The 23,530-nt window shown below is 39.0% G+C and overlaps 6 protein-coding genes across 13 annotated transcripts; 2 read left to right on the top strand and 4 right to left on the bottom strand.

Annotated features, from left to right (window-relative positions):
* Positions 1–6: 6 nt before the first annotated feature.
* On the bottom strand, positions 7–3,861 carry LOC112461993 (FAS-associated factor 1-like). Of its 2 annotated transcripts, none has more exons than XM_025027475.1 (12): positions 3,670–3,861; positions 3,148–3,216; positions 2,767–3,064; positions 2,484–2,661; positions 2,124–2,400; positions 1,911–2,049; positions 1,658–1,803; positions 1,431–1,585; positions 1,159–1,354; positions 944–1,047; positions 515–827; positions 7–328 (listed from the first exon to the last, which is right to left on the bottom strand). In XM_025027475.1, the coding sequence occupies exons 1-12, from the start codon at positions 3,706–3,708 to the stop codon at positions 248–250; spliced, it is 1,995 nt and encodes a 664-aa protein (XP_024883243.1). In that variant the 5' UTR covers positions 3,709–3,861; the 3' UTR covers positions 7–247. The 2 variants fall into 2 exon arrangements, with proteins under 2 accessions (XP_024883243.1, XP_024883244.1); XM_025027476.1 differs by having other exon boundaries at positions 237–328; positions 502–827.
* A 1,016-nt stretch (positions 3,862–4,877) lies between these two features.
* Positions 4,878–6,840, top strand: LOC112461992 (beta-1,3-galactosyltransferase 5-like). Its single transcript, XM_025027474.1, has 2 exons — positions 4,878–4,915; positions 4,993–6,840. Exon 2 carries the CDS (start codon positions 5,185–5,187, stop codon positions 6,271–6,273), a length of 1,089 nt encoding a protein of 362 aa, XP_024883242.1. The 5' UTR covers positions 4,878–4,915; positions 4,993–5,184; the 3' UTR covers positions 6,274–6,840.
* Positions 6,841–6,854: 14 nt separating this feature from the next.
* Positions 6,855–12,566, bottom strand: LOC112461991 (protein angel-like). Of its 2 annotated transcripts, none has more exons than XM_025027473.1 (6): positions 12,459–12,566; positions 9,107–9,488; positions 8,798–8,976; positions 8,327–8,700; positions 7,984–8,230; positions 6,855–7,727 (listed from the first exon to the last, which is right to left on the bottom strand). In XM_025027473.1, exons 2-6 carry the CDS (start codon positions 9,369–9,371, stop codon positions 7,314–7,316), a joined length of 1,479 nt encoding a protein of 492 aa, XP_024883241.1. In that variant the 5' UTR covers positions 9,372–9,488; positions 12,459–12,566; the 3' UTR covers positions 6,855–7,313. The 2 variants fall into 2 exon arrangements, with proteins under 2 accessions (XP_024883241.1, XP_024883240.1); XM_025027472.1 differs by lacking the exon at positions 12,459–12,566 and adding an exon at positions 9,956–10,451.
* An 897-nt stretch (positions 12,567–13,463) lies between these two features.
* On the bottom strand, positions 13,464–17,879 carry LOC112461988 (ectonucleoside triphosphate diphosphohydrolase 5-like). Of its 3 annotated transcripts, none has more exons than XM_025027464.1 (4): positions 17,619–17,879; positions 15,070–16,221; positions 14,650–14,826; positions 13,464–14,565 (listed from the first exon to the last, which is right to left on the bottom strand). In XM_025027464.1, the coding sequence occupies exons 1-4, from the start codon at positions 17,652–17,654 to the stop codon at positions 14,488–14,490; spliced, it is 1,443 nt and encodes a 480-aa protein (XP_024883232.1). In that variant the 5' UTR covers positions 17,655–17,879; the 3' UTR covers positions 13,464–14,487. The 3 variants fall into 3 exon arrangements, with proteins under 3 accessions (XP_024883232.1, XP_024883233.1, XP_024883234.1); XM_025027465.1 differs by lacking the exon at positions 17,619–17,879 and adding an exon at positions 17,178–17,207; XM_025027466.1 differs by lacking the exon at positions 17,619–17,879 and adding an exon at positions 16,308–16,382.
* Positions 17,880–17,942: 63 nt separating this feature from the next.
* On the top strand, positions 17,943–21,376 carry LOC112461989 (mitochondrial 2-oxodicarboxylate carrier-like). 4 transcript variants are annotated; one of them, XM_025027468.1, is made up of 8 exons: positions 17,943–18,284; positions 19,397–19,606; positions 19,754–20,049; positions 20,112–20,218; positions 20,292–20,354; positions 20,426–20,719; positions 20,817–20,965; positions 21,044–21,376. In XM_025027468.1, exons 3-8 carry the CDS (start codon positions 19,881–19,883, stop codon positions 21,162–21,164), a joined length of 903 nt encoding a protein of 300 aa, XP_024883236.1. In that variant the 5' UTR covers positions 17,943–18,284; positions 19,397–19,606; positions 19,754–19,880; the 3' UTR covers positions 21,165–21,376. The 4 variants fall into 4 exon arrangements, with proteins under 4 accessions (XP_024883236.1, XP_024883238.1, XP_024883237.1 ...); XM_025027470.1 differs by lacking the exon at positions 17,943–18,284 and adding an exon at positions 18,336–18,588; XM_025027469.1 differs by lacking the exon at positions 17,943–18,284 and adding an exon at positions 18,336–18,797.
* On the bottom strand, positions 21,294–22,788 carry LOC112461990. Its single transcript, XM_025027471.1, has 3 exons — positions 22,395–22,788; positions 21,722–22,010; positions 21,294–21,521 (listed from the first exon to the last, which is right to left on the bottom strand). The coding sequence occupies exons 1-3, from the start codon at positions 22,680–22,682 to the stop codon at positions 21,436–21,438; spliced, it is 663 nt and encodes a 220-aa protein (XP_024883239.1). The 5' UTR covers positions 22,683–22,788; the 3' UTR covers positions 21,294–21,435.
* Between the last annotated feature and the right edge of the window lie 742 nt (positions 22,789–23,530).

Raw genomic sequence — 23,530 nt, 5'->3', positions numbered from 1 at the left:
CTGGAAATTTAAATTATATAATATACGTATATAGAAACTTTTTTTTTTATAAAATAAAAATTATACTCGCGCGTGCATCATTTACGACTTTATCGTACAAGAAGAATTCAGCGTAAAAATGTATATAGTCGCAAGATAAACAGGACTCAGTATAATAGCTATCTCGAAGTTGTTAAATAAATACATTCTCTTGAAGAATATTCGTGACACTTAATTTCTACATTTGAATTTAATTACAACGTATTATTTATCGTTCCTCTAAAATTACTGTTTCCTGGGGACAGAATTTCAGTTCCATCAAAGTGAGCTTTGAATCCATGGATGTTAACTGGAACGAGAACAAATATATTTAACGTATCAGCATGTTACAAATATTTTATAGTAATGTTAAAAAAAATCTCTAGTGGTTTTATTTAGATTTGGCTTTTATTTAAAGAGAAAGTACGATATAAAAAAAAAATCACAAACAAATATCTACATAATAAGAACTTAAATGCTTACATCATCTACTTACATCCCTTCGAGGCCAACTAGATAGGAGCTTATATTCCTCTGTAGGATAACCTTCCACGATAAGGAAATTAAAGAGCGTTTGTAACGGTGTATCCGATTGAAATTTACGTTCCAGGAATTTCCCTGCTGGAAGCCGTACTCTTACTTTCATTACGCCATCACCCGCTCCCTGTTGCGGCTCAGGTGGTAAACTAGACTCTACAGCTTGCCTATGAGCCTCTTTCCTCGCTTCCTCGGCTAATCTTTCGTTTTCAGCCTGCTCTTTCTGTTTCTTCTCAAGCTCCTCTTGCATTTGTTTCGCTTCTTCTTTTGCTCTTAAAATATATTACGAATATATTGCACTTTTTGTTCAATATAAATCACTTATATATATGTAAAAACATATTTCTCCCTTCTCTCCAACAGTTTAGATAAATATTTTTTTAATTACCTATCAGCTGCCAAACTTTCTTGATACGCTCTGTCTTGTTCTTGCTTGACTCTTTCTCTAGCTTGTCGTTCTTCTTCAACGCCAATATCAGCTCGTCTTTGCTCCTATTTCAAAACACAACAGTTATATAAACCGAAGTCTCTATTTACATTCATACAGTTGTACTTTCCTATAGTATGTCAAGCATGTGTGCGAAACAAGTTGTACTTTCTTACCTGGAACACATCGACGGCTTGGACCAAATTCGTTAGTAACTCGTTAACACCTACATTGCCGTGTACGATAGTAAATATCTCAGTGTTAGATCTAGATCTCATAATAATCATGAGAATCGGCAAAGTATCAACATCTATGCCTGACACAGCCAACGAACCGACAGTACCAAGAGTTTGAGTTACCGAATACAAAAATCTGCGAATCAAACGAACATTTAACTGACGCGAGCTCGATAAATTTTTAACATCACACATTCGTATAAATTTTATACCTTTCTTTGTTAGACTCGTACGTGATGTCCCAACCCCATACTATAAAATTTGCCGAAAGAAGTTGAAGCACTGTTTCGAAACCTAATAGTTGAGTACAAAAGACGTTTGCTAATACACTGTTATCGTGGTGCAAATATACAGCCAATAATTTTCTCTGCAATAATATAAAAGACATATTTCAATCGGTTTTAGATATTTGCTGCGATTTTTAGTATTTAGAACGAACCTCTTTCGCTGGTTTCAGACACGATTCTTTCAGAGCATCTTCAAATGTACCAGTGAAGAAGTCCGGGTGCGCTGGTCCGTATCGCTTTTCGAATTGCTCAGCGAAATGTAACGTACCCATTACCTCATCTACTACATTTTCTGGCACTGTTTATAAATAAGAAGAATATCTCATTCAATTGCAGTTACTGTTATATCATACGATTTCAATAAAACAGCAGTTTTATTGAAATTTACGTTGAAAAAATACTCACTGAGACGCTCTACTTTAGTGGGTTTAACATCGTCTATGAAAATATCGTCGTCGCCAGTGAACTCTTCCGGAACGTCGAATTCTTCCACATCTTCTGGTTCGTCTATGGAACTATCGCTGTCGATTAAATCTACGACTTTCTGAAAGGATACAAATATTATTATAATTCTGTATATTTATTAAGTAACAGAGAGCTCATTTGACGAGACATTACCTTCTTTTCTTCCTTCGCGGGGAGCTTCCCGACGGACAAATCATGCTCCGGATAACATATACCACTTTGTGCCAATATCACATTATCGTCCTTCAGTGAGCTAGGCCAACCCTTCCACTGTTGATTCCGTACAGGCACATCTATTAACGAGTAGATGTCCGTTTTTACTTCCAACACAGTACGTGTGCCGGGAAACTTCAGCTTGTACGTCTTATTATGCACTTCGTCCTTCACGTTCAATGTATAAGTCTGAGTCATACGCTCTGACAGACTTGCGCTGCGGCGTAAAAATGTAGATTCATGATTACCGACGATCGTGGACGAGCGCAAAATTGCATCGACAACACTTTACAAACTTACGTTTCATTAGCCACGTCGCCGTCTTGCGACAACACTGATAGGTACAATGTATTTTCTCTAGGCAGATCTAACGTTTGTAGCACCGTATTCGGTGTCCCAGGTTCCTTCTTCCACCCGTGAAGATTCTGCTGACAGGGTGCTACACTCGTTTTACACCATATAAATTGTTTGAGTTCTCCTGAAAGAAAAAAAACATGTTTTTGTAACTTGACATGCTTTGTCTTGACTAAACTCTAGTCTAAACTTTAGTAATCATTTAAATATCGACGATATTCGCACTTACTCAGAGTGGATAACTCGGACAAATTTATTTTATAAACGTTATCGAGATAGTTAATGTGGAATGTAAGTGTTCTATTTTTCATGCAACTTTTAGGTCTACTTGTCCCAGGTTTTGCATTTTCCACAACGTCTGCTTTCACGGCTCCCGCTTTTTTCGAATTCTGCACCGTCGGCACCGTCTGCAGCTTCGACGTGGACGAACGTGGAGTTACTTTAATTTCTTCCACCATCTCTATGTCCGGAGTTATTTCAGACGGTAGCTGCTGCGTGGTCTGGGGCATGGCCTTGTTTATCGCGGCCTGAACGAGAAGAATACGTAACAGATATTAATCCTAATGCGCAAAGTGTAATTGCTCCAATTAATCATTGTATTTATATCTACCAGTAAATCCCAATTTGTTGCCTCCAGATACAAAATAGCGTCTCCGAAATCGTCGATTCCCGTGCAAGCCTGGAAAAATTTAATTTTACATTTGAAAGACGAGACACACGCGGCGATGGATGACGTGTAGAGTTAGAAAGTCACGATGACGTATTTACACGAGGACACGTCATCGATGTTCGTCGAGGAATTTTTCAAATTTCAAAACAGACAAAGGGGCATACGGGATGACCACGACATGACAAAGGAGTCATGACGAAGGTTCTCACGAATTCTCGCAAATTCGCGATGTCAGCTCGGTTCTACGGATAAAAGTCGCGCGTTCGAAAGCGCCGATCAATCTGGCGACCGTCATCGGGGAATGCCGATCCCGGGGGGGAATCTCCCGGGACGGCTCTCGCCTTCGACTCCGAATGCCTCGAATTATTGTCAATGTCATCTATACACGTAACCGTCCATAACCTAACAACGCATTTGCGCTGCGCGTACGAGGCAGCTTCGCGAGGCGTTTTACCGGATTACCTGAAAGTCAGCCAGTATCGCGTCCCGATTTTCAGCCATCGTACAATTGCGGAGACGGTCCCTTCGTTCGAGTATTGCCGACACTCTCGCGTTCTTATTATCTTAAAGCTATTACAAATAATATGAACAACAAGCGCGAGCCATTGATGTCTTGAACCACGAAATTTTCACGTAGGATAGGATATGCTCCGATAACCGATATGCGGCGTCTCAACCAGTCTCAACGTGTACGAACTAGAGTTCCCCCTCAAATGTGAGTTTTGACACCGTCCGCCATTTTCAGACTAATTGTGGTGCGCTTTTCAAAAACAGCTCAAATCAGTTCAGTATATATATATTCCAGTTTGTTAATACAAAAATGAATTTAATTCGATAATTTATATTATAAATTTATTATATTATATCAGTATTATTATTGCTATGATAAATAAAATATATGAAAAAATAATAGTGAAATTTGAGTTTCTTCGTTTAGCTTGAAATGGCGAATCAATCGAAAATTGTTTAAACGGCACAAAGCAATTTTTTGTACATGCGTAGTAATAATTAATTAAATAATACTACAAATATTGCGTGCTATATGATGCATTTCCAGTAATATTTTTTCTTTTCTTTAGCTCTGAATTTCTTGCACTGTTTATCTTTTTCTGTTTCTCTCCAATCTCGATGTTGGAAAGAAAAAGAGGAAAGATAAGCGGTTTACAATTTAATTAGTCCAAGATCAATTTTATTGTTTTCTCTTAATATTAATTTAATAAAATAATTTATCCTCTTCTAAAATAATATAAATTTTTCAAAAAATATATGTGTATCAAAGATGTATTAAAAATATTAATTTGCTTATATAATTTTTGTACTTATATATATACAAAATAACGTGTTTTTTCCCCCATATTTTATACTTTATAGTAAAAAATGCTCGCGATTTTTTAACACTCGACACTTGACGCTCTCACATGTAAGGACACCTTTAGCCGCTGAGTGTTCTTTTTCTGAATGCAATTCCATTATGTAAATCCCCCCTAATTAGACTTTATGTGTTTCTAACCTAAACGTTCGATTACGAAAAATAATACATTTATGTTAAAATATTTAATTCAAAAGTATAGAAAACGTTTTTAATAAAGAACCTTTGTTTTATGTAACGACAAAAAATAAATCTAAGAAAAAGAAGAAAGAAGGTGAAAATGGCTCAAGAGAGAAAATTAATCTCCACTTGAAGCAAGAAGAAATTTATTTAATTTTGGTATGTTGATCACAGATCATTGCAATTCAATCGATTCATTAATTATATTAATTATTACAAATATTTTTTCCGTGGAGACGACAATGAAGACATTGAAGACCGAACCGTTCACTGCCATCGCGACAATTTCAAGAATAAACAATTTGGAAGATGAGACGTCTAATATGAGGATGCTGCGATTCAAGAAATTATGATTACCGTCATAGTTTTTATTATTAATTTTTAATTATAAATTATTATTAAACTTTAGTTATAAATATAAAGCAGATATGCTTTCAAAGTACAGATTTTTATTGCTGCTTGCTTGCGTAGGATGTGTTTTGTTATTCATTACATTCGTGGAGAGAAGTTTACAGTCACAGACACCGAAGGTAAACTTAATGCAGCTTCAAACGGCATATGAGGTGACTGGTAAGTCATCAGGAGCTTCTAGAATCATAATCGAACCGTTGTGCAACGCTACTTTTCTGATATGGATCGTCACATCTTATGCGGGTGAACCTTCGGCGAGAAGTGCTTTACGGCGAGCTTATACGGATGAAGAGTTGCGAGTTTTAGGAATCCAAAGAGTATTCCTACTCGGTACGTTAAATGACGATGCCGAAAGGAAGACACGCGTGCTGCAGAATGCGTTACTGGATGAGTCGCGACGATTCAGTGACATACTTCAGGGAGATTTTTTGGACACTTATAGAAACTTGACTCGTAAGCATCTCATGGGCCTTCACTGGGCGGCAAATAATTGCAAAGACGTTAAATACATTATGAAGATGGACGATGATATTGTTGTGAATATATATGGCATACTAGAGAAGTTACGCTCGGGTATGATAGAGGAGAATTCTCTAACTGGTTACATCATGAAGAATATGATCCCCGTTCGAGAACCAGCCAACAAATGGTACGTGAGCAGGGCGGAATACGCGAACAGCGTTTATCCCGACTTCGTCTCTGGCTGGCTGTACATCACGCGTCCGCAGGTGGCAAGTCAACTAATCGATCACGCCGAGTCTTCCCGCGAATACTTTTGGATAGACGATGTATTTGTGACCGGCATCCTGAGACACGCTTTAAACATAAAAATTCAAAACATTAGTGAGCTGTACACAACGGACCACGGATACTTGGAGTGTTGTATAAAAGGGAGAGCGAATCTGTTAAAATGCGAACTCTTAGTCGGTCCTAACGGCGGCGATGCTGAGTTGCAAGTGAGATTCAAGGAATTCGCAAAGTTTTGCAACGCAAATTGTTCCGTCCGCAAGGAGAATAATCTCGTTGGTAAGACTTGCGTGCTGGCGTACAAAGAGCCGAATCTGCATAAAGGCGCCGTGCAGATAAATCCGATCAGAATTTTATAAAAGAATAACAGATAGGAAGGTAGACTAATGAGATTAATAATATATTTTTGTTACAGAGAATATTTTCTATTTATTATCGTATATAAAATTTGTACAGTATATTTTACATTTGCTATTATATAGTTTCATAGACTCGCAGTTGTTTATTTTATTTATCTTTTTATGCGTCAATAGTTCTTATACGATAGTTGCTACATCACAGTTCTATATATGTGATATACAGTTTCTTTACATAAAATACGGCGACACTTTTTAGGTCTATATTTTCGACGCCACAATATTTATAGATTTCTTCAAAAAATCTTTTAAACAGATCTTGATGACCAATAACATAAAATACTTATCATTTAGTTATCATCAGAAAAAGGTAAAATTTAAAATAATTATTTATTACCTGTCGTTGACGAAAATAATTCAAAAATTAAAGACAAAGACTAAAAAAAATTATACTTCTCTATAATCTTTTTCTGGACGTTACGCAAGAAATATATATTACAGTAAATTTGTAACTTTCATAAATCAAAATGCACCTTGCAATCTTGCCTGCTTTATAGGTGTAGGTGCTATCTTTCGAACTTAGCAACACATAAATAAATGATATCAATAATATAAATTATTGATACATTTTATGATTGATACAACATAAACAGTATCAATAATAAAAGTTCTTGATACATCTCTTTTTAAACATCACTCTCAAACTCTCAAACACCACACTTCCTGGGCCACCCGTTAATACCACACTGGATCAGCGTAACTCAGAGTTTTTTGAGTTTTTTTTGTTTGTGTCTCGTGAGCTAATGCACCAACTGAATTTTTTTTATCAGTACACCAAACAATAAGAAAAAAGAATATCCACTCTTAAAAAATATAAATAAAAATGTCATGAAACTTCTGGTACTCGAGATATTTTGGGAAAAAAAAGAACTTACTGTTTAGAAATGCCGCACGTTTCGAACGGACTGAGTTAGCGTAACCTATGTGTGATGTTTGAGAGTTATTATATTGAGAAAACGATATGTATGAGACGCTACCTAACTTTAAAGTAGAGATTTCTTTTTCGGTAACTGAAAGGTGGCACCTAGAGACAAATGATCGCTACCTACAATAAAATTTGGTATTCTGCGTAACGCGGCGCATTGGCTTACTGTAGGTAGAGCGTATTTCTCCAAAGGTTTAATGTTGCTGTAGAATATGTAATCCACGGTGATCCATTCGTTCTGATGTGTCGTTGCTTCTTTCTCACCATGAGCACTCATGTGCGTATAAACGCTGCGCATGTTAAAGGGATGCGTTAAGGTGCCGGACGAGAATCTCGCGGAATGACCCTGCGCAATCTCGATGACTTGCGCGCGGCCGGTATCACTGTTGGCACTTTGTTGCAGCACATTTATATTACAAGGCGTTGGCACGTTCTCGTCTCGTCTCTGACGATGCGATTCGCTATTTTCCAACTGGTTAGAAACAAACGGTTAGAAAAGTAATTCTCAAGATACACCATTAGAAAAGGAAAAAAGTTAAGATTGAAAAAAAAACAGCATAAAATTTAGAATTAAAAGCACGCTATCTTCGGAAAGATTCTGAGTGCGAATACTGATGACACTCATTGAAATACGCGTTACATTAAAATAGATGTTGAAATCGGCGAAAAAAAATTAAGACTATAGGTACTCTTGTACATGTGTAGTTGTTATACAGTCAAAAACATACCATGACTTTACCGGTACCCTCCTTTCGCAGTCTTTGAGTCAGGACATTAAAGTGCTGACAGTTGTCGGTGACACATAATCGCGGTGGTATCAGAGAGTTGGACAGCGAGCGATATTCCGACGGCTCTAAACTTCGTCCCTTGCCACAATACTCGAACGAACCCTCCGTTAGGAACTTGTAAACGCCGGTGAACGGCTCCAAGTTGAAGTCGCCCGCCAGGATGATCGGTAAGTACTTCGGGCCCCCCCTACAAAGTTGTTGATTTTATTTAATATTTAATATTTTCATAAAGATTTGTCAGACGCAGACGAGCGTGAGTAATTTTACTAAAATGTGCCCTCACATTGTGTTCTCGATGAATGCGATCCGCTCTATTTCCGCTAACAAAAGCTGTATCTGCGCCAATCGTACGTCGTTGCGCCTCGGATTATATAACAAGTGAGTAGTGGCAACCACGACCTGCGTTTCCGGATTATCTTTGAGGGCCAATTTAGCTATTATTCCGACGTTGTCTCTATTCAGGAGCTCGACGCCAGATTGATACAACTCCACCTTCGCGTAATCTAACAAAACGAATTCATTAGAGCGATACAACAAGAGCAGGCCGTCCCTCTTGTCGTTGGTTCTCTTTTTATACAGATACTCGTATCCGTGTTGTTTGAACGGAGCCACAAACTCCAGCAGATGTTCCTCCAGCACTTCCTGAAGGCATATTACCTGGAACGTTCGACAGTATAATAGCACACGGTATTCTTTTAATCTTCCCGTTTCAGGTTTGACGGGCATTGTTAAATGCCGAAGAATAAGTATGTACATTTGCCTCCGCCTCGAATATCTCTTGTATTACAAGGGGTTTTCGTGTTTTCCAATTCAGAGCTTTCTTGTTGTGACCCATGTACAGATACGAGTGATCTTCCAACAGGTTTTGTGCCAGGATATTAAAGGACAAGAGTTTCAATATGAAATAATCTTCCGTATTATTGGACGATCTGTCTAAAAATGTTTGAGAAATCACGTTCTTTGGGAGGGGAGGACAATTAAGTGAATAATGTTAGGATACATTTTGTACATCCATTTGAAAATTTAAATATTTGAAAAGTAAAAAAGAGAGAGAGATTTTTACCTTTCTCCACTCGCTTCCATTTTCTTATAGCCCTGTATCTCTGTTTGTCCATGTAATTTCCATACTTGGCGTCCGCGCATACGTTGGTCCTAACACTGTGCGTCGCGTCTGAGAACGCCCCGGTCTGACAATAGATCAAGGTATTCGTTGCCGTGTGAAACGGTATATCGCACATCGCGGCGGTATTGTTCTGGCTGTAGCACGTGTCAAGGTAAGGTTCCATCTTGACTTTTGTACACTTCTGGTGGGACGTAGGATTATCCATAGAGACAGCTCCAGGTGAGAGCGCCAGGTAATTCGAAACTAGAGCTTTCCAGATAGGGCTCTTGCATAGATTTTCCAGGAGCGATCGTTGCCAGGTCGACTTCAGCGTACGAAAGATCTGGGGGGAAAGATCACGTGATAAGCGAGATTATAAACACAGGCTTAACAATAGACAAACACAGACAATACAATCAAGAGTGAGGAAAAAGAAGTCTAGATAAAGGAGATAAGACTTAAAACTATTATTATTATTATCATTGAACTTTGCAAGACCACACGTTTTCGAAGTTTCCGCACCATGCGATCGAGGACGATAAAAGGCCACTATTTCCAACGTCATTGTTAACCTCTAAACGACCGTTAACTTACAGAACAGTCGACTTCTACTGGCTATTTTTAAAAGTTAACGGTCGGTTAGAGGTTAGAAGACAACAGACATGTTCCAACGGGAGAAGAATCGGTGCCCTAACCCTAACGTGCCAAGTAAACAGCGGCGAAGGGCGGAAGGGAGGAAAGGTCAACCGTCGGGACTTTCGGCGAGGGGAGCGCGAGGAGCTTTGCACGTTTGTTGCAAAAGTTGCTTACCTTTCGAGATTGCGGGAACGTTGCCGCCCGCGCGTTACATGCTACATTCAGCAGAGAAACGGTGGTCGTTAGCAGTAGCCTCGGGGACACGCTCATTTATCGACGCAGATTCTTTTTTTTTTTTTCTCTCTTTCTTTCACGCGGTCGAGGCGCACGTTTTCACGCTCCCATCATAATTCACCCGTCCGCCCACGTCCGCCCGCCGTCGGAATCTGGGAACTGGCATGAACTGGCACCGTTACCCGTTACGTTACCGCGGGTGCTCCACGACGTATACGTATGTACATACATACCGCACCACGGGGGGGGGGGTATCGAGGGATCGACGTGGAATGAAATAATGAATAACCCCTCGGCCCTCAGCCTCAGGCACGGTCTCCCGATCTCTCGATCTCTCGCTCGTTCTCGTCGTGAGGAAGAGGCGCGATCTACGATCCGCGGGTCGCGGGGTCAGCCTTGTTTCAAGTCGACGTTGACGTTGACCTTGATGAATTGAGTTCTCCATTTGTATACGCATGAACCATGAACGCATGTGTAGGTGAACGGCGCTGCTCGGCTGCTGGGGGTAAAGGCGGGGGAGTCGAGAGGGGATGTGACTGACGTCGACGTGTGAGTAGCTTAACCGAGAGACCCATATTCTCATATATTCCATATATTTATCGCCTGGTATATGTCCGTGTGACACCGAGCGGAGTGTACGGGTATAGTTTTCTGTTACTGAACTGGGCGAACTGGCTGCACTAGTTCAGAGTTTATCTTTTTCCTTCCACTGTGGAGTAAAAAAGATAAACTCTGAACTAGCGCGCAGCCAGTTCATTGACAGAAAACAGACAATGTATATATGTGTATCGCGCGCGAAAATCAGACAATCGTGTTTTGCACTATAAAGAGAGCTTCCCAGCAAGCGACACAAGTCGGCACAAATATATCGTTTTATCTTTGTTATTTGTTAGCAAAAAAAGAAAGATAGAACGATGCTTGGTGTCGACTTTTGTCGCTTGCCCTGAAAGCTCCCAAAATGACTCTCGAACGCGGGTCATTTTCAAGTTCAACAATGTACCAGGAAAGTTAATTTAATTAAGTATTATAATTAAAGAAGGAGTATATGAATAAGAGAAGCGGACTTTGCTCACTTGCCTTTTCCCTCGTACGACGGTAATAAAAATGTATTGATGACGAGATGGATGCAAACTAGAGTATGGATAAGGTAATTAAGAGGTAATTAAGCGATTAAGATAATTAAAGAGTAAGTAAAAACTGCCCGCGGTATAACAACAAGTTGACAGCAGATTTGCTGACAGACCTGTATATAGATAGCAGATTGTGTGCGGCGCGGCAAAAACCAAACAGAGAATCTATCATTTCGTAAAACATTTAAATAAAATGTGTTACAGCAGATTCTACTCAGTTTTTGCAGTGTGAATCTGTTCTTATATTCCGTTAGTATAGATTCTGTTATATTTTCGCTGATATTCTATTGACAAAGCTTGTAGCAGGGACTTTCAAAATTGACAAATTTGCCCTCCGGGATAATTACTATAACTACCTTAATTATAACTTAGTTGCTTAATAAGCAAAGTATTAAAAGATTAAAATGTTGGAAAGCAATTCAACTACGAACTTTACTTACCTTTTCCCTCATATTTCACAAAGCGTTAAATAAGTAAGAAATAAAAATCTTGGTTTCAGAAGCTGATCGAATATCCGTGTTTGCAGCTGTGCTTTTTCGTTCTCTATGCATTTTATTTATGTATTATATATGATACGAATAGAACTGGCTGATATTATTTCAATGTGTTAAGAAGTTAAAGAAACAACCAAAGAAAAGAAGCAATTCTAGGAAAGCGTAAAAGATACAGAAGCGAGTCTCGCAAGGCTATTTAATTGCCGCTTATGAGGAAAAAGATTAGAGAACGGAAGAAAAACGGAAAACTCCGATTATGCGCCTTCGTCGACTCAGATCAGCTTATCGAGCAAAATACTTCTACTATTTTATTAATAATGGATAGAATAATTAATATTTTATTATTTAACGTTTATTTAATTTTTTTATTAATCAATGTTTTATTATTTACTGATTTATGCAAAAAGGATTAGACTAGGGACAAAATGAGTTACACAGTTCGAAATTTTATTTTAAATAAAATAAATCCTGCTGGTTGAATCAATCACCGATCAATTAGGTTAAGCAGAATTTGATTGAAGTCACTCGAAGGATTTACCTTAATCAAATTTTGATTAGCTTAATCGATAGTCAACGTGTCAAGTAATATTTGTATTATTTCGTCAACGTGGATAGAATTTTCTTAATTTTTTGTTTAACGTATTTGAAGAACAGATTAGATCAGAGACGATTGCACAGCTAAAATCTTTTACAAGTTTCCGCTAGTTGAAGTGATTGTCGATCAAGTTAACCGGAGTTTGACTGAAGTCGCCCTACGAAGCGCAAAAAAAAAACAAAGATAGTGAAAAGAGAATGGAGCCCACTGTTAAGATACACTACCACTGTTAAAGATACGTTTCACAGCGAGCGAAAAACGAAAGAGAAGCCGTCTGTCTCGGATGATCCTCGTGGCTTCTTGGAACGAGTTTTCGACAACGAGTGACGAGACGATCTCTCTCTTTCTCTCTTTATGCGCCTCTCAAGAGAAGGTCGAATTCTGCACGCGCTCCTTTTCTTGAATATAAAGCATCGTCTCTATTTTAACTTGAGGGATATAGGTGAGAACGCGTATAATTCGCGACTTTGCACCCATATCTTTCCAACAGCGACCATTTGTTAGTCCTCAATAATGCCTCGCGCGTCCCCGATGCACGCTCGCGATAACACATTTTGCATGAAGAACCCTTATCTTTCTCGTTTTTCTTCTCTTTTATGGAGATAGTCGCGCTCTTGTCCGCCAGATGATAATCTAGCGGCAAGAGCATCAGCGACAATAGGCACACAATAGGCATCTTAATATGGATATTTATATTGTCGGAAGGGTTTGTAGACATGTAAATATTGCTTTGCACAATATGCGCATTGTCATTGCAAAGACGCATCTTCGCCGCGTTTTCACAAATTCGTAGGATCTCGCAGAGATTGAAACAGATCCAATTGCAATCTTCGATGCGCATGAATTGTCGCGTTTCTGTTTTCCATGAGCGAGAAATTGATTTCGGAATCTAATTGGGGAACCCAGATTCTTCAAATTTTCAAGAAAGAATCAGAAGAATACGTGTATTTTTGAAAGGATGGGCATAATTTTAATTCTTGCATCTTTAAAATTCACTAAAAAAATAATTAGATATAGTGTTCAAGAGTTCTGATATATGTAAATTAAATTTTCGAGTTTGCACCTACGAATAATCGAATATCTATCTAAGTTATTTAGAATCGAATATCTATACGTAAATTATTGTGATAAAAAATATAGATTGTGAAATTAATATTAACGTACAAAAAATCACACATTTAAAATTAAATAATATAAAATGCAAAACGGATACAATAAAAGACGGTATATAATTCTATGTAACGACACACATTCGCTTTATTTAAAAACGGCGTTTTAAAGGCACTATATACACATATTACATACACGCAAATTGTGTCCTCTTTTATGGTATGTAGAATAATTGTAGAATGTTGGGTCGTACGAACTATCTCAACAATATTTGTCTATCTATTACACACGCAATGTGTATACAAATTTATTACATCGCCCTGCTGGACGCGTTACAATAAATATGAGGAATCGTCTACGCGGTATCGTAGAAGGAATCCCATAAAATGTCGCAATGCAGCGATACATACAAAAATCGAATGTTATGTACATTAATTGTTGGCATACTTTAACAGGTAGACGTTAGCATCGGGAATAAAATCTGTTTTTGTACTAAATTTGCGATGAGAACTGCGGTTTTTGTGCATCGAGATATGTCAGAGATACCGTTTCCGTGTTTTACATGACGATTTCGTAGCAGATATGTCGCCGCGAGAATACATTCGTGTAATCTCATCTCATTTTCTACAGTTAGTGAATTGCACTTTGATCAATTTTATACAATGGCTGAGGCGAATCGATTTTATCGTTGATTTATATCGCAAATACATTAATTTGTATTTATCCACAAAATTAAGAAATGATAGATTATAAAAAATCATTAAACGCACATCGACATGAAACAATTGCGGACGTATTAAAGAACTGTCATAAATACATACGCGGCGATATGTCTTTCGTTTCAAGTAGATAAGATAACATGATACTTCAGATAAAAATATATTATACCCCTAAAAATATATATCAAATACTGCTTTCCTTTAAATCGTAGGAGACAGGTTGTACGATTAGGCAATTGTGCGTCGGCAATTATCAAATGTTTCGCCAAATCCACAGTTTTTATACAAAAAATGTTAAGTCTCATTAATACTATTTTTTACACGTCTCTTCTTTCTCACAATTGTATGTTCCTCCATTGCTTTGTCTTTTTAAAGTACAGATCTGGAATAAAAACTTATCTAACAATAGTACAACAATAAAACGTCAAAGTCCATTTTGGAGAACATTGAACGCGGCTCCCAGTGCCCAACTTAATTCGTGGCCATTGATCTTCTTGTAAAGCTATAAGAATTGAAAATACTTTGTTATCTCCGAAGATATTCTCATAGAATAAAAATAATATCGCGATACGTAATCTTTACTTACGTGTAGCTTAGTCGACGGTTCCAGGCCAAATCCATCTTTTAGCAGAACATAAATGAATGTTAAATCTAAACACATGAACGGTTGATCCGTGTTTGGATAATCGCACGTCTCCATGGCTTGCTTCAAAAATGAACTCAGTTGCACCCGTCCACCCATAAATGGATCTATTAATGCTACCTGAAAAATTAATAGTACAAATATTTCTTATATGTCTGTCATTGTAGCAGTTACAGTTTATAATTTATATGTTAGAGATATTTACTTTTTAATATCAAATAAGTCGATGACTCGCTTAATATTTATATAAGTCTAAAGAATATCTCTAATTTTTTACTTTTGTATTATGAAATTAATAGTTGATCAAATATATGTGAAAAAATGAATTATTTGTTTAACATTCGTAACTTTTTGAATCCTTACCTCTGTCGCACGTTCAAAGTAGTATGAAAATGCATATACTTCGTGATCCTTCAAACCTATTGGTCTTTCCGTGAGAGTGCCGACATATTTTTCTATTATCTTTAAACATTCGGCGAAACGTACTATCGGCTTGTTCTCGTCCCCGCCGGCAAAGTTTTGCGTTTTCACCACTTTGTACGTGCCGTTTATCGGACCTTTCACTCTGTAATCGCGCCCGTGATAAGACCATTCGGCAGATACGATCGGATTGATGCACTCGGAATGTACCTCTATGGGAACTTTGGAATTTGTATCCTCAAGATTCATGTCGTAAGTCAAAATCGCCTTTCTGGCGGCCATTAGACCCATGCCTAAGTAACTGTGCGTGTAAAGACTCATGTTGTGATTGAATACATTGATGGAGTAGACGTGCTTCCCCAATTTCTTGGCCTGGGCGCTGTCAGGCTGGAACGTGACCTGCGTCGAGCCACCGCCGAGATCCAACGCTGCCACGGTGGTCTGAGAGCTGAGCGAGTTAAAACGATCGAGTAAGAAATTGACGGTGAACCAGGAGAAGATCCCCTCGTCCGTGCCTTCCATTATGGAGATGGAATTTCTCGCGATCTGGAATCCGGACGTTTGAAACAGCTTTCTGCACTCCTCTAGGATGCCGCGGGCTTTGTGCTCCGGCAACAATCTCAGTCCTGCCGTGGCCTTCATCGTCAGCAACGTGCGAGGCCATTCCGATTGCGGGATCACCGTCTTCGCTTCGTTCAGAAGCGTGGTCAGAGATCTCGCGGCGTCCTCCGGTTTGTCGGCGAACGAGCTCAATCCAGGTTTTATCTCCTTGAACAGCTCGTTATCCAGCACTAAATTCCCGTTGAGAATGGACTCGTGAAAGCTGAACGCTAATACGCGGCTACCGGTAGATCCAGCGTCGATTACGACCACGTAGAACGGCTTTTGTAAATTAAATGAGAACGCTAGGGTGTCGATAGCCTTGCTGCCTATCCTGATGGGTTTCAAGTCATTCGCTATGGCTATGTAACCTAGGAACAGTGTACCAAGCACCACCAGCATGGTGAAGTACTTCCTTCCTGGCTGGCCGGTGGTTTTCTTCTGGTAGGATGCCAATTCATTATCGCGCTCCTCTTCATGTTCTTCAGTTCTCAGCTGAAAGACACAAGACAATTATTAGTGAGAGAATTTCTACAAAATTCTATCTATTTGTGTCGATCGAGTTCACTTATATTGTTTACCGTAAGAAAGTTTACACCTAGATTTGCAACATATTACACGTTTGTATCACCCGCAACCCTGTACGAACGAGAAATTCCTCTAAAAATGATTAAGTTATATATGTATCATGTACAAATCCTGTTGCAAAACGTATTCAGGACAACGGTTACAAGTGTAAAGGAATATATCGTCTTGATGATTCGAGATGGATCTCAAATCATCCATTCTTGGGATATCTTTAAAATCGATGATGATTATTCAATTAAATCTGATTAATTCAATTCAGTCCGAATTATCTGCGGCAAAATTTCTGATTGTACAATCTACCGTCTTGGATCTTTCTCTCCACATATATAGACAAAAAAATCATTCTCTTTGTCTTCACAAAACACTCTACACTACTAAACAGGTATCGACCAGGATGACTTTGATCAAACTCCACTTGGCGATTAATTCAACGGGTAGAATATTGCGCTCACGCAATCTCTAATGCAGAATAGATATAAAAATATAGCAAATAGCGGAAAATAAATATTGACGTTTCCTATATCCAATTACATAATCCATCACCTCTAATCTAATCTAATCTCCCTTTTCACGTGTCGAACGATAAGAAATTGATCGTGCCATCCTCGTTACGGTATATCGAGGTACAGCAGGAGGAATTCCATCTGACAGCGCTAAACGTCGATTAAGTCAACATGGAGTTCGTTGTCAAGGTCATCCTAGGTCGATCGCCAATCGAGTTAATTCTGGTTAATTCGCTCGAGGTCACTCTGAAACGACGCAGGGGGGTCGACGTTAACCTCGCCGGGAGCAGCGCGACCGAGTGCCACGCGGGGAAGCACACGCTCTTTCCCTATATCTCTCCGCATCGTTTCTACACTCACGAGCGTGTATCGCATCTAGGGCGACCCGTACGATCCGCCGGGCGACGGGTGCTTATCATGTAAAAAAAACCAGAGAGCCTCGTACGGAGGGGAGCGGGAGCGCCTGCCGCCTGGCGCCGGCCGCCGATGTGCCGCGTGCATCGCGCGCCCTTCGAGCGCAATTGCGCGCTCGTCGCGCGTGTCAACGACGATCACGTGACGCGAGGGCCACGCTACGCGAGGCACGGTTCGAAATTCGAACCCCGATCTCGCGTGCGTGCGTATGCGTGCGTGCGTGCGTGCGTACGTATGCGTGCGACGTGCTCGCTCCGCTCCGCTCTCGCGCGTCTCGATTCACGAATCATGAAAGAAGACGCGAGACGCACGGCGGTCAACGGCAATGCGCTTTTCGTTCGTTCAATGAACGAACGAACGATCGTCGATAATAGAATCGTTACGTACCTTTCGCTGTCTCACGCTGTTTTGCGTGGACGACATGATGACGGGACGAATGATCGAATAATGGACAAGACGTGTAGCAGCGAGGAACCGGAAGAGATTACGCGAGACTCGGACTCGTCGCGCGGCGACGGCGGCGGACTGCCAGGAGCGAAATTGACGGCGCGACTTTTTACATCCGTGAATACGAGGCGAGGCCCCGTCGGGGAGCGAATTAGTGTTGGTGCGTGCGCCGGCGAGTCATTAAGGCGATAACGTGCGCTTACGTCTCGAGACACTCGCGAACATATTCGCGCCTCGACGGGGTACAAAGGTGATTAGAGAAGGAGCGAGCGAGAGACGGTCGATAATCGCGGCGTTGCGAAACTGTCCGTCACTCGGGCCTCCGGGCCGTCTGACCGTTTGACAGACGGACGCGTGCGTGGCGGAACTATATACTTGTAAACATCGAACCAAGCGATCGAAATAGACGTAATTTAGTGGCGAGCGTCAAAGTGGACGTTAAAATAGTGAATAGAGAGAGATGCATGCATGCATACTACGCATGTTTGGAAAGATAATAAGCGTGTCACGTGATCGCGGAAATCAGCGGGGATGAAAGAACGCTTTGTCGCGATCGTCCGACGTTCTTTTACGTGATACGTCTTAACTTGTAAGAAGAAAAAAAAAGTAAGACTTGCCGCGAGCCACGTGAAAAATTTGGCTCGACGTCTCGTTGTTTATTTTGTTTTCTTTCCCTTTTTCTTTTTATTCATCCGGTCGTCTACTTTGCACGTCGACGCGATCTTTAACGCTCGCTTATCGCGAACGTCGCAAAGAAACGCAAAAAGAAAAAGAGAATTTCTCCAATCACTCAATTATGCAACGCGGTTAGATAACGAACGTGATGATGACGCGCTCGCGATGAGTCGTCGATTCGTCGCGAATCGATCCGTGCGGGATATTATAACTTAATTGATGCATGCCGATTGTTGTAAGTAAATTCTCGCGTGTTATACGAAAATTTTACCATGTTATCGGGATCGCGGGCTCTGTCGCGGTCGGAATGCATGCAAGAGTGGGAAAGTTTCTATTCGACCACATATAATAATAGTTATAAACTTGGAACGACGATGTTTTCTTATTAGCTAAATTTACCGGGTAGAATTTGCTGTTTTGTACATGGTCTTCTGCTCTAGAAAGGTCTGCATAATAATGTTTCACACGTGTTTTTGCATATGCACATAGATAAAGGTGATAATCTCGTCGAATTATTTATGAAATTGATAAAACGTTATCGAGATTTTTGTGAAGCATGTCTATCAAGTAAAAAAACCCTGTCATATACCTCTATATATTGTCTTTTATTAACAATAATATACATGCATGTATTTTTATTTTTTATACACTAAATAAAAAAATATATACATATATATATATATATAATAAATCTTTTATATTACCAGAAAATAATTATTTGATGACATATGGGCTGATATTCAACTTTTTTTTACATAATTATAGAAATCGTTTAATTCTCATATTTTAGTTGAACAATGCAAGCTACAAAACAAGTATATATATATAACAAGTAATATATATATATATATATATATATGTTAATTGTATTAATAATGAAGCATCTTAATACATTTATACACTGTAGATCACAGTTGTGGATGTGTTTGCAAATAAAAAATTGTATAAGCTCTATGCGAATAAGTATTAATCATTGCATTGAAGGTTAGGATTCTTTTCTGAGTTCTAAAAATAGATCCCAACTCAACAAACATTATTTTTAGGTCGTGGTGTTCTCCAGATTTCTTGCACGCAGTATGGATCATGCTGACAGGAACTCTGATCAAGACAAGGTGTCGGTTGTGAAAATAGAGAAACTTTAATTTATACAGCAAAAGTGCAGGTATATCGGCGCATAAATCAACACTTTCTGATGTCTCACTGGAGAAGATAGCACATACATATTATTCCATTTCATCCGTTAAACCGAGCTGGTAAGAATAAGTGATGCAACGTCAAACAGATTCAAGAGCACAAGAATAACTATAAATGTAACTTTAGGGAATCGCTACTGTAATACAGTATATTATTTACAATTTTACAACAGCAGAAGGAATATAAATTGACTTATTTATTTTCAGATGCAACCTGTAGCGAGCAAATGACAACATAGGGTATTATATTACGTTGACGTGAAAGATAATATATTTTGATTATTTTTCCCGTATTTTATATCAATCGGACGATCCGTTTATCGAGACTGCAAAAATGACACGCAATACCACGGAGAATCTCTTAAAAGAGGCTGCCATCCAGATTGGTGCTGGTGGATCGGCAGGTTTTATCGAAGTTTGCATAATGCATCCAATGGATCTTGTTAAAACGCGTTTTCAACTCCAAGTGAAGACAACCAAGTCAGATCCATTATATTATACAGGTACTTATATATAGCATTTAAACATTTGTATTGTGTCATGCGTTAGCTAATTAATATTATAGGAATTCGGGATTGTATGACTAAAATGTACAAGACTGAAGGATTACCGGCATTTTGGAAGGGAATTTTGCCCCCGATACTTGTAGAAACTCCCAAACGTGCAGTTAAAGTAAGTACATTGCCTGATGTGCAAATAGAAGTCTAGCATTTATTTTTATTTATAAAAACGTTTTCTTTTTTAGTTTTTTACGTTTGAGCAATATAAACAGTTTTTCTTATTCGGCGCTAGTGCACCCACTCCGTTGGTAATTACTCTAATACGATTATTATAATTTGCTAATTATTTGCAAAATAAAAAAAAGTTGCATCGTTGCAGACATTCTCATGCGCTGGTTTCTTTGCCGGTGTTACAGAGGCTATATTAGTTAATCCTTTCGAAGTGGTCAAAGTAAAACTACAATCTAATCGAAAGCACGTGAAAGAAAGCCCGTCAACAGTCGCAGTGACAAAAGAGATAATTTCAAAGTATGGATTGAACGGTCTGAACAAAGGGCTTTCAGCCACCATAATGAGAAATGCGGTGTTCAATTCATTTTATTTTGGTTTTTATCATTCTGTTAAAGGATATATACCGGCCAGTAAAGAACCTTGGCTGGAATTCTTAACTAAAGTAATCATTCAGTTTTGTGTGACTTAACACAGGACGTGTATGTACAAAATTGCACGTTTTCCCATCGGTTTGTAATGTGCACTCAAAAATTTTCCAGGTTGCTATAGGATTCGTCTCGGGTACCGTCGCTTCCTGTTTAAACATACCGTTTGACGTGGCTAAAAGTCGCATTCAGGGACCACAAGATGGTAAGACGCAATACAAAGGGACACTGAACACCATGCGTATTGTTTACAAGAGAGAAGGGTATTTACATACGTTTTACTTACCAATATCGTTGTACTTGAGCTCGAGGTCGCTCACTTGTCAAATCTGCCATTCTAGATTTAGAGCCTTGTACAAAGGCTTGGTGCCAAAGGTGCTGAGATTAGGTCCAGGCGGTGCCATTATGCTTGTAGTATATGACTACATGCATGTATTTCTTACAAAAAAGTTCAAAGACTAACATCTTCACTGCATTTTAACAAGCTGTGAGGTAGCTATAAGTATAAGTTACTCTTTAAAATGCATTTAATATATATAAATATGTTTATTATAATATATAATGTATATTTTTTAATGTAAAAACAAGATATAGATTCATATAATTTTTTAATCATAAAAATATAATTCTTTACATGTTATATGTGTCAAATAAACGACCTTTTTATAATTTTACATTATCTACTTTGTTACTTTTCCTTTTTTCTCAGTCTTTTCACAATAATATAGGAAAATTAGTCATCTAAAACAGAGTCTAGCCATTTTTCTAAGTCCAAGTCAATTGGTTTATTCGGAATGTTCGTCGACTTTGTTTTGGAATCTGCAACAAATCGTCAATGAATATTTACGATATAAATCTTTCATCACATTGCAGAAAACTAGTCTAATTGCAAATTGTACGTTTACAATTATCTTTTTAAAGACGGAAACTTGGCCTCATAATTTTCAGAACAAAACTTGCGAAAACAAAACTACTAAAGTGTAGAATGCTGAAATAATTGTTTCAATCTAAGATCTTACCACTGCTACGAGACGTAGATAGCGACATGGGCTGGGCGATTTCTGTCACAGTGCTCGGGAGAGGTTCCTTTAGAGACAATAGAAAATCTAGATCTTCCTCTATATCACCTAAAGAATCTGGATCTTTTTCTAAATTATCAAGATTGTTTTCTGGTTTCACGTTTGTCGTTGACTTCATATCTTTCGATTGGTCAGTCTTCGCGTTCTCCTTGATCAGTTCATCCAGAATTGCGCTGTAAGCCGCCTTGCTTCTCTCAGCATCATTGTAGATACTCGTCAACTGATCGCTCTAGAATCAATATGCAAATCGTCGAATTAATCGGTCGTTCGGGAGTCATTCGTGCGATTGGTGTCGATATCTCTTTACGTATTCTTGAATATCTCTTGGGGCCTGATGAGCAGAATAGCTGACTTATAATTCTAAGACAATGTTTTATGCTTTAAATTTTTGTTTTTAGTAACACAATACTGTTTTGTGTCTCAAGTCTTACAAATATTGACACTTCGTGCATATGTACATACAAGACGTGTGACACAAGACAGTATTGTGCGTTACTATGAACAAAGATTTAAAGTACAAAACACTGTCTTAAAATTATAAGTCAGCTATTCTGCTCCAGGTCCTTACAATTAAAGTATCACTTGTATCTCGAGTGTCTCCACGAGTACTTACTACGAAGTACCTGTCGGGCACGTCGACGTATTCGTTGAACGGAACGCAGTCAATCGCGGCCGACACCTCCTTCAGGTTCAGGGTGAAGAATTCCGAGTACTCCGACGAGTCGACGGTCCAGGCCTTCTCCGACTTGAAGACGAAGTGCCCGCCTTTCGAGAGCGGCGCGTTCATGAGAGTCCCGAAGTCCTTGCCCACGTCCTCGTCCGTCAGCGATTCCGCGGGCGCGGGCTCGGCGACGGACGAGGGAGGTTGTTGCGGCTTGCCTTTCTTCTTCGCCTTTTGCATCTCCGAAAATTCGTCCTTCACGTGAAGTCGCAACCGATCGCAAGCTTGTTTACGTTCAGAATGTCAAAATTCACGTGTGTCGTAGATCGTGTGTTTACATATCGTAAACGAGTGCGTACTGCATAAAATAGATCGATCGATGTTCGACTTTCGATGGCTCGATTGTTATTTTCTCGATATCTTGAAATATGAATTTGAAAATAGGAATATAATTCCTAGGACGAACAAAGTCAGATCAATTCAATTAACAGAATCGCTTAAAATAAAGTTTTTAGCTACATAATGGACGTGGAGCTTTCGAAATTCTGTGGAAACACCTGGTGATCCATGGGGATTAGAATCAAAGAGGCAATTATTTTGCTGGAAGCTGATTTTATTGGCATTAAAATTCAGATCGAGTCCCGACAAAATGGACTTCCGTTATACACTTCTACAAGACCTCAGAGATTTGCAAAGGCAATGATAAACGCGCAGGGATATCGTGGAAAGGAATCAATCCGCAGCATTACTTTTATCCTAAGTGTAAAAAGCGATTCGCGTGTTACGCACCAATATCCGCAATGTAAAAAAGAGAAACCACAAAAAGGGAAGGGATCAAAGTAGATTGTGGTAGAAACAACATTTATTGACAAAAATGCTATGATAGTCCTATTACCACTAGGTAAAATTCATAATAGACCGAGGTCTTCTTGGAGGAAACGGAGGTTTCAGGATGGTGGAGGGAGAGGATGTGATAAAGGAGGTATACGGACTTTTATCTTTATTTTCACGTATGTATATGTAGAGGTGTTGCATATAAGCATATATATATATATATATATATATATATATATATATATATATATATA

The sequence above is a fragment of the Temnothorax curvispinosus genome, unplaced genomic scaffold (assembly GCF_003070985.1).
Source record: "Temnothorax curvispinosus isolate PA1 unplaced genomic scaffold, ASM307098v1 QBEX01011940.1, whole genome shotgun sequence".
Lineage (NCBI taxonomy): Eukaryota > Metazoa > Arthropoda > Insecta > Hymenoptera > Formicidae > Temnothorax > Temnothorax curvispinosus.
Note: the sequence above shows the minus strand (reverse complement) of the source record. Positions and strands in the feature narration are given on the sequence as shown.

Coding starts and splice junctions, on each gene's coding strand:
- LOC112461993 (XM_025027475.1), bottom strand. CDS start 3,708: ATGGCTGAAAATCGGGACGCGATACTGGCTGACTTTCAG. Junction 3,217..3,669: donor CGATACTGGCTGACTTTCAG/GTAATCCGGTAA, acceptor AAATTTTTCCAG/GCTTGCACGGGAATCGACGA. Junction 2,662..2,766: donor GTCCGAGTTATCCACTCTGA/GTAAGTGCGAAT, acceptor TTTTTCTTTCAG/GAGAACTCAAACAATTTATA.
- LOC112461992 (XM_025027474.1), top strand. CDS start 5,185: ATGCTTTCAAAGTACAGATTTTTATTGCTGCTTGCTTGCGTAGGATGT.
- LOC112461991 (XM_025027472.1), bottom strand. CDS start 10,051: ATGAGCGTGTCCCCGAGGCTACTGCTAACGACCACCGTTTCTCTGCTG. Junction 8,701..8,797: donor TATTCGAGGCGGAGGCAAAT/GTACATACTTAT, acceptor CGAACGTTCCAG/GTAATATGCCTTCAGGAAGT. Junction 8,231..8,326: donor GCATTCATCGAGAACACAAT/GTGAGGGCACAT, acceptor ACAACTTTGTAG/GGGGGGCCCGAAGTACTTAC.
- LOC112461988 (XM_025027464.1), bottom strand. CDS start 17,654: ATGTCGTCCACGCAAAACAGCGTGAGACAGCGAAAG. Junction 16,222..17,618: donor ACAGCGTGAGACAGCGAAAG/GTACGTAACGAT, acceptor TGTGTCTTTCAG/CTGAGAACTGAAGAACATGA. Junction 14,566..14,649: donor AACCGTCGACTAAGCTACAC/GTAAGTAAAGAT, acceptor CAATTCTTATAG/CTTTACAAGAAGATCAATGG.
- LOC112461989 (XM_025027468.1), top strand. CDS start 19,881: ATGACACGCAATACCACGGAGAATCTCTTAAAAGAGGCTGCCATCCAG. Junction 20,355..20,425: donor CTAGTGCACCCACTCCGTTG/GTAATTACTCTA, acceptor GCATCGTTGCAG/ACATTCTCATGCGCTGGTTT. Junction 20,966..21,043: donor ATTGTTTACAAGAGAGAAGG/GTATTTACATAC, acceptor CTGCCATTCTAG/ATTTAGAGCCTTGTACAAAG.
- LOC112461990 (XM_025027471.1), bottom strand. CDS start 22,682: ATGCAAAAGGCGAAGAAGAAAGGCAAGCCGCAACAACCTCCCTCGTCC. Junction 22,011..22,394: donor TGCCCGACAGGTACTTCGTA/GTAAGTACTCGT, acceptor TATTGATTCTAG/AGCGATCAGTTGACGAGTAT. Junction 21,522..21,721: donor ATCTACGTCTCGTAGCAGTG/GTAAGATCTTAG, acceptor GATTTGTTGCAG/ATTCCAAAACAAAGTCGACG.